The 8,671-nt window shown below is 36.8% G+C and overlaps 1 protein-coding gene across 1 annotated transcript; it reads right to left on the bottom strand.

Annotated features, from left to right (window-relative positions):
• Positions 1-6,419: 6,419 nt before the first annotated feature.
• Positions 6,420-7,618, bottom strand: LOC110920184 (trans-resveratrol di-O-methyltransferase). Its single transcript, XM_022164412.1, has 2 exons — positions 6,827-7,618; positions 6,420-6,725 (listed from the first exon to the last, which is right to left on the bottom strand). Exons 1-2 carry the CDS (start codon positions 7,616-7,618, stop codon positions 6,420-6,422), a joined length of 1,098 nt encoding a protein of 365 aa, XP_022020104.1.
• Between the last annotated feature and the right edge of the window lie 1,053 nt (positions 7,619-8,671).

Below are 8,671 nucleotides of genomic sequence, written 5' to 3' on the forward strand. Positions count from 1 at the left end.
CAGCACTTGCATGCACTCTTAACTTTGTTAAGAAAAGAAAAACTGTATGCCAAATTTTCGAAGTGTGAATTTTGGCTACAAGAAGTGCAATTCTTAGGACACATGGTGAATCATGAAGGTATTCACGTAGATCCTGCTAAGATAGAAGCAATTACCAATTGGAAGGTTCCACAAACCGCAATGGAAATTAGAAGTTTTATAGGTTTAGCCGGATATTATAGACGGTTTATTAAGGATTTTTTTCAAGATAGCTGTACCATTAACTAAGCTAACCTGTAAAGCCATTAAGTTTGAATGAGGACCTAAACAAGAAGAAGCCTTTAGAATCTTGAAGCAGAAATTAACCAATGCTCCAATCTTAGCCTTACCAGAAGGAACAGAAGACTTTGAAGTATATTGTGATGCTTCAAAATTAGGATTCGGATGTGTGTTAATGCAACGCAAGAAGGTAATTGCGTATGCTTCCAGACAATTGAAGAAGCACGAGGAAAACTATACGACTCATGATTTAGAATTAGGAGCTATAGTTTTTGCCATTAAGATTTGGAGACATTATCTGTATGGAAGTAAGTTTACTGTTTATACAGATCATAAAAGTTTAAAGTATATATTTGGGCAAAAAGAGTTAAATATGAGGCAAAGAAGATGGATGGAAATCCTGAGTGATTACGACTGTGATATTCAATATCACGAAGGAAAGGCAAACGTAGTCGCAGATGCCTTAAGTCGTAAGGATCATGAGAAGCAAAGGCGAGTCCGTGCTCTTAGAATAAATCTACAAGTAGATTTAATGGAACAATTGAAAGAAATTCAGGAAACGGCAATCAAGGACGATGCCGAAGGAATGAAAGGTTACCTAAAAGAATTGGAACAAGGAAATGATGGAATTTGGAAATTCCACAAAAGCAGAATTTGGGTACCTAAACAGGGAAATTTAAGATCAAAGATTTTAGAGGAAGCTCATAAATCTAGGTATACTGTACATCCAGGAAATAATAAGATGTACCAAGATTTAAGAAAGAATTTCTGGTGGATAGGAATGAAAAAGGATATAGCCGAATACGTATCTAAGTGTCTAACTTGTTCACAAGTTAAAGCCGAACACCAGAAACCTTCAGGACTACTACAACAGTTAGAAATGCCTGTATGGAAATGGGAACTCATAACAATGGACTTTGTTACTAAGTTACCCAAAACCAGAAAAGGTAATGATGCGATTTGGGTAATTGTGGATCGATTAACCAAATCTGCTCATTTTCTACCTATGAAAGAAACCTTTAGCATGGAAAGGTTAGCCAAGTTATATGTGGATGAAGTAGTATCCTTACATGGAGTCCCACTATCCATTGTATCAGATAGTGATAGTCGTTTCACTTCCCGTTTCTGGACAAGCTTCCAAGAAGCAATGGGAACCCGACTCAATCTAAGTACTGCATATCATCCACAAACAGACGGACAAAGTGAAAGGACGATTCAAACTCTAGAAGACATGCTCCGAGCATGTGTAATTGACTTTGGTGGTAACTGGGATAACCATTTACCATTAATCGAATTCTCCTATAACAATAGTTATCACTCAAGCATCGAAGCCGCTCCATTCGAAGCACTGTATGGACGCAAGTGCAGAACTCCCGTATGTTGGGCAGAAATAGGAGAAAGTCAATTATCAGGTCCAGAAATCGTACAAGAAACCACCGACAAGATAACTCAAATCAAGGAAAGATTGAAAACAGCCAGAGATCGTCAGAAAAGCTATGCAGACAATCGCCGCAAGCCACTAGAATTCCAGATAGGAGATAAAGTACTTTTGAAAGTATCTCCTTGGAAAGGAGTAGTACGATTCGGTAAGAAAGGAAAACTGAGTCCAAGATATGTTGGACCATTCCTAGTGATCCAACGAATAGGACCAGTAGCTTATCGCTTACAACTACCAGAAGAACTAGCTGGAGTACATGATGTATTTCATGTATCCAATCTCAAGAAATGTCTATCAGACGAATCCCTGGTAGTACCTCTTCAAGATGTGGAGGTAAATGAAAAGCTGAAATTCATAGAAAAACCTTTACAAATAGAAGATCAAAAAGTCAAGTTTCTCAAGCACAAACGATTAGTACTAGTGAAAGTCAAATGGAATTCGAAGAGGGGACCAGAATATACTTGGGAACTGGAGTCAGAAATGAAGCGGAAATACCCTCATCTATTTTAGTGAATCTCGAGGACGAGATTTTTCTTAAGGTGGGGAGGATGTAATAACTCTCATTAAAATCCATAAATTAGGATGATAATTAGTCAATAAGGAAACCCTAATTGAGACACCCAAGTAATTCTGCACTAACCCTAAAATTTTCAGAACAATCGGAATCAGGATCTGGGCCCCTAAAACTCAAGGGGAGTAAACCATAGTGATAATTATCCTTATGTCTCGTTGTACATATTGAATTTCGAATTTAGAGTGAGTCATACAAGCTAGTCCCGAACCCAGCTAGTCTATGTAATTAGACTGCACCCTTTACGGACCGTAAAGGGAAAAGCCATACGGTCCGTAAGCCAGTCTCAAAAATCACTATAAATAGCAGACATTGGCACTAGCTTACAGAAGTTGAAACGACGCAAAAATACTCTCTGTACGTCGAATTAGAGCTATAATATTACAATTAAACACACACTAGTATCGAAGTGCTGCCACAAAACAGGGTAATAACTCGATCGCTATTACGATTCATTTTCCGACTGATCAATATATCCAATGGATGTTTAAGTGCCGCCCACATAGGGTTATACTTTGTCGTTCGTCGTTAAATCGATGGATGTTTAAGTATTGCACTTTGTCGTTCGTTGTGAGAATTTGATCTCGTGAGTTATCGTAACTGCTGTATTGATCACTAACCCGGTTTTGTGTGCATTATTATTAAATTAGGTTAACAAGGCTAAATCATATTCCGCCAGTGTTAAATCTGCAATGTGAGTCATTCTCTTTTTATTAAATGTTTTACAATACTCCAAATTATTTTCAGAATTATAATTACAGTGATTAAGTTTATGTAATCACCAAATTACAGCCAGTATGTGGGGTATTGTGCACATTACTACTGTTTTAATCACGTTAGGTGGGCGAACCTAAAATTAAGTGATATACGTCATTCATTGGGGCAGCCAATGGTGATATGACCACAGTCACAGATCCGGTCGAGTGACAAATACTGTGGGTAGTTGGTAGATATCAGAAACATATGTAAAAACTCTTAATACTGTAAATTATAATAAATGAGTCATTTTAGTAAACTGAATGATTCACTCAGTATTTCCCCGCTGACAAAACCTTTTTCAAACATGTTTCAGGTGATCTATTGTAATTCAGGAAAAGTGCTGGGCAGCAGTACAGGCTTAAAGTAGTGGCTCATTATAAAATAAAGAAATATGTTTTGTAAAAATAAAGATTTCTCAGTAAAATCTTGTTACTGTAAATTATCGGGGTTTTATCCCGAAGTGTGAAATAAAATAATCGGGAAAAGTTTTTAGCTTTAAAACGATCCTGATGATACAAATTCCGCTGCTAAAATCACATAAATAAATATCACGGGATTTCTGTCCCGCGGCTCCTGAAACGGGTCAAACCGGGTCGGGGGCCATGACAATTACTATACGACAAAAAAAAAAAAAAACACATTTAGACTACGGGCGTAATTTGGTGAGGCTACTCGGTATGGGTGAGACTCATCCTTGGAGGATGACCCTCCACGTCAGCACCACGTAGATCGGGTGTGAGGATGGAGTTAAGGAAATGGAGGATGAGCCTAATATATATATATATATATATATATATATATATATATATATATATATATATATATATATATATGTATATGTTGTATGTATATGTGTGTGTATAAAGAAGAAGAGAGAGGAGCGGCTTCAACGTCTTCTGGCCGACGTTCACGATGACGATGGGGCTTTGGAAATGGTGTGCCAACCACCACTTGTTTCCATTGTCTCTATCTCTCAAGCTTCAAACTTTTCTGAAGATTGTAGGGTTTCTCAATGGACGGCGGAAAGGAAGCAGAGTAACCAACATCACAAGTTTCATAGGATTGTAAGATTAAAAGATTGAATAATCGATGTAAAAAACAATTAACATACCTGGAGTCAATTCCACTGGTTACAATTTAGGGCTTCCAATAATCAATTTGATGAGAATCACCCTGCTAGAGATTGAGTGTTTCAAATAAAATCGCAGATGTATGAAATTGCCAGAGAATCACCTCACCTATATGATAATAGGGTTTGTAAAATTGAATGTGGGTGAAAGATGATAGCTAGAGCAAAATGTGTGATGTTTGTAAAGAGAAATCAATTTGACTGGAGAATGATTTCAACTGATTGAGAGAATTGATTACTTTCCAAATTGAAGAAGAGCGTAGGTAGGAAGAAGGAAATACAATTGGCGCCCAAATCCCAATTCTCTGGCCAAAGAGAATAGCCACATCAAGGTCAAATAGTTAACAGTATTTTGCTTTAGTATAAGAGATAGATTTTATTGACTTTTCATAAGAAGTAAGGACAAGTTGTCACCAATTACTCATGAAATTAATTAGTTGTCACATTTTTTTTATATTGTCGTATTTAATTTCTTAGTTGTCCCATAGATGGCAAATTAGTAAAAAAATCATATAAAAGGGAGTTAGACTACAATTTTCTCTCAAATATTTATTTTATCTTTTGTATTTTTGTTGTACCTCACTTAGACTATGAGTACTGGTTCGACAAACAACATGCTCTTTTTCATCACGTGTCTGCCACATCATCTAAGCCATTTCATTTGGTGAAATGGTGTAGTAGTTTAATTAGCTCTTCAATGATTAGTTATTAATTGCTTAATGAATAATTTTTATTTTTATTTATAATTAATTTATAAATTACACAATGATGTTTAAAACAATATAAAAAATGTTCAATTATACAAGAAATAAAAGATTACAACCGACTGAATTAAAAACAATACATAAATACTAGAATACACGGCCTAAACATGAACGCAAAATTCTCCAAGCTGCAAGATGACAGAAGCTTGTGTTATGATGTTTTTCGTACTTGACACATGCTGCTTGAATCGCTTGATCTTCAGTCATCCCTCTTCGTGGTTGAGGGCGTTGATAAAGAGTCTCTCAAAAACCCCCACAACTTGCTCACACCGCCCTATATCTTCCGGTAATGTGATGCAAACTACGATTGTTTGCAGCCATTTGATGACGAATATGTGTCAAGATCGTGTTCCAAATAGTAGCATTATTTGGATGGTTCCCTAACTCCACAACATGCACCCAACTCGTTGCTAAATCAATATCATTTTCCTTGGTCCATCAGTTCGCCATGAAATTGGATGAATATATGAAAGAGATAATACTTTTGGAGAGTGTTTTGTAAATAAGTTAGTGACTTAGAATGGTGGAAAGGGTTGGTATTTATAGTATTAAATATAAAAGAAACTGACTTTAATGTGTGGTCTAGCGCACGAGCTAAGGCAATTTTTGCTCAGTCACGAACAAGGGGGCGGTGTTACTTGTGGTTGGGGTGTTCCACGCTCAAAAACGAAACCCACTACACATGGTCTTAGTGCACTATGCATTAATTGCATGAGCCCAACTAATTCCCATACGATGAAAGGTCACCCCCACCAACATGGAATCATTATTCCAGATTAGTTAGGCATGAATGCAATTAATTGCCATATGATGATTGCTAAAACAAAATCATCTTTCTCACCCCCTTTCATTAATTTGGACCAGGGCGTAATTTGGTGATAAGATGAGATTTAAGACCCTAATTTCTGGAAAATTACTATACGACAAAAAACAAAAAAAACATTTGGACTGCGGGCGTAATTTGGTGATAAGATGAGATTTAACAAGAAACTATTTCTTACAATTTACTGTATTGGGTTAGTTTCTTTTGTTGCGGACTCACAATTTTTAAGAACATCTTCAATAAAATCTTTTAGCCGAAACTCTTTAATGTGAATATTGGGTCTAGCTTTAGTAAAACTTTGCATATTTTATGAGGAGGACAAAGAGCGCCAAGTTCCACTTTCATTTGCAGATGTGCGACAGTTTTGCATGTGAGATATAATATGGTGAGATCGACTTTCATTTCTTTCCAAATCAAACCATATAAAAGTTTATATCTTCTCTTATTTTTAGAATTATTAGTTCTATAAATCGTTGAACATTAACAGTAAAAAAGTTTTATTTAATTCAAGGTAATCATAAAAAGCCAATATACTAGTACTATCTTATTTTTCATACACGGAACATGACAAAGAACGTCACCGTTGATACAAAATAACCACAAACAAGATGAAACATGCTAAGAAGTTTAAATATTAGGAGATTCAACCATCAGCAATTACTTGGAAGTAATGTAACTTAACTAGGGTAAACTTCAATGAGAGATCTTAACCCTAAAACCGGAGTTATTTTGTAATCACTAAAGCCGGCATCAAAGAATAACTTTGCCCACTCTTTTTCGCTCCTCTCTCTTCCAGTCACCAAAGTCATCATACACATATCCAAGAAAAGTTGAGTCTTGAGTAAATCATTCTCTCCTTCATCTACCTTCAAGACCATGTCTATAATGATTAACTTTCCTCCATTTTCCTTGCTTGGAATCGCTTCTCTGCATCGCTTCAGTATCTTCATACATTCTTCGTCACTCCAGTCGTGTAAAATCCACTATATTTCATAGAAGACAACATAAAATATAGATTGAAGTAAAGCGACCAAAAGAAACTATTGATTACATCAAAATAAGAAACTGATAAATTTTAAAATACCTTAAGAAAAACTGCATCAGCTTTAGGAATGGCTTCAAACATATCTCCACCAACATAACTCAAGTTCTTAGTTCCAACCAACCCATCAACTACATGAGGAAGATCAAAGTTGATGCACCTAATATTGGGAAAAGCTTTCGCAATAGCCTCGACAACAGTCCCAGTACCACCCCCAACATCGACTATGGAATCTATCGCTTCAAAAACACTCCCACAATGTTTAAGAATGACACTTGTAACAAGCCTTGAATCGCTAGCCATCGCTTCATTGAAGAACTGGTTAAGCTTTGACTCTTGGCTTGCCATATCCCAAAACATTTTCCCATGTGTTGTGTAGAACGGTGTGACATCGTCATTTTGGAACCATTTGCTCATTTGTTGCCATGGATCTAACATCATTGGATCCATCGCGGCTAGCAAATAGGACCTAAGGCTTAATGGATCTTCCTTTAGAAGCAATCGAGAAGCAGGAGCTAGCAAATAGCCTTCTCCTCCCTCCTCATCATTGTCTCCGGGTGTGGTTGAAACAGTTTGTTTCAAAAAGAATCCAGAGTGAATAAGGATGCGCATAAGCCGATAGACAAAAGGAGTTCTCTCCTTGTTTATGCCAAGGGCTTTGACTAACTCGGAAAGTAGCATCGGTGAACCATGGCGATTGATGATATCAGGTATCTTTAGCTGAACTGCACATTTAAGTGACATGGAGTTTATATAGCTGTAAATATGGTTCCATATGTGAGCTTGAGAATCAAGTAACTGATCTTTAGATAGCTCACCATTTTGCAAAGCCATCTCCAAGTTTATTCTTAGAATATCTCTATATATTAGAAGATAATTTGACATGTTTTGAACATACAACCCTTGTCAATGTATAGAAAAATATGTGAAGCTAGAGATATGATTGAGCTATACTTGATCATAATCTAAATAGGATACTATCCTTGCAATGCCATCCATTTTTACGTGTACAACTGGATCTTCCTTTCTTCATTTCTAAATATGTACAAGTAGAAGTATTTTCCATAATGATCTCCTTTAAATGGTTTTCATCTTCAATCATGTTTAAAATTCATCATCTTTAAATGTCTTACACGAACTTTAGTCATGCTATTTTGTTGGTGCACTTGTGTCTGTACTTTGTCTGTATTCGGTCTGTATGTAAACGATGTCCTTGTCAGTCCTGTAAGTTGACAAAGTCAACCGTCCTCCTGGTTTGACTTAGTCAACAGTTGAAAGATGTACTGTGTCGAAGGATAAGAGGTCGAAGGATAATGTGGATCCTTCGACCTCATCGAAAGATATGGTTCGAATCATAGACCTCGAAAGGTAATCTTTCGAGGTCCTTGATGATCTTTCGAATACTTGGTCTTCGATAGATGATCCTTCGGACCATCTATCAGATCCTTCGATCAGGCATGCTGGGCTGGGTATATATATACCCATGCAGTGTTGAGTTTTAGACAGATGCACACAGACAGAACACACACATCCGAGAGATATTGTTGAGAGCATTCTGTCCAGAAAACACACACACACTTTGAGAGTTTACAAGTTAGGTTTGTAAACATTGTGCTTGTAACCGAAACCTTCATTTGCATTAATACAAATTGTGTTAATCGGTGAACCCGTGTGTGCTTGTGTTCATACTTGTTTAATCCCGGTTTGCTTGCTAGCTTGGATTCCGCACTCGCTAGTGAGTTAGTATAACAAGGTTTGAGGTTCGTCATCCACCGGATAGGGACCTACAAGTGGTATCAGAGCTTTGGCTCTTTACCTTGTTTAAAACCGGGTTTTTTTTTACAAGTTTTGGTGTGTTGAAACACTTGGTTTTGCACCTGTTTTTAC

This window comes from Helianthus annuus, chromosome 16, assembly GCF_002127325.2.
Source record: "Helianthus annuus cultivar XRQ/B chromosome 16, HanXRQr2.0-SUNRISE, whole genome shotgun sequence".
NCBI classification, from domain to species: domain Eukaryota; kingdom Viridiplantae; phylum Streptophyta; class Magnoliopsida; order Asterales; family Asteraceae; genus Helianthus; species Helianthus annuus.

Excerpts from the sequence above, each read along its gene's own strand:
- LOC110920184 (XM_022164412.1), bottom strand. The coding sequence starts at position 7,618 with ATGGCTTTGCAAAATGGTGAGCTATCTAAAGATCAGTTACTTGATTCT. Across the intron at positions 6,726-6,826 it reads CTGATGCAGTTTTTCTTAAG|TGGATTTTACACGACTGGAG; the intron begins GTATTTTAAAAT and ends TATGAAATATAG.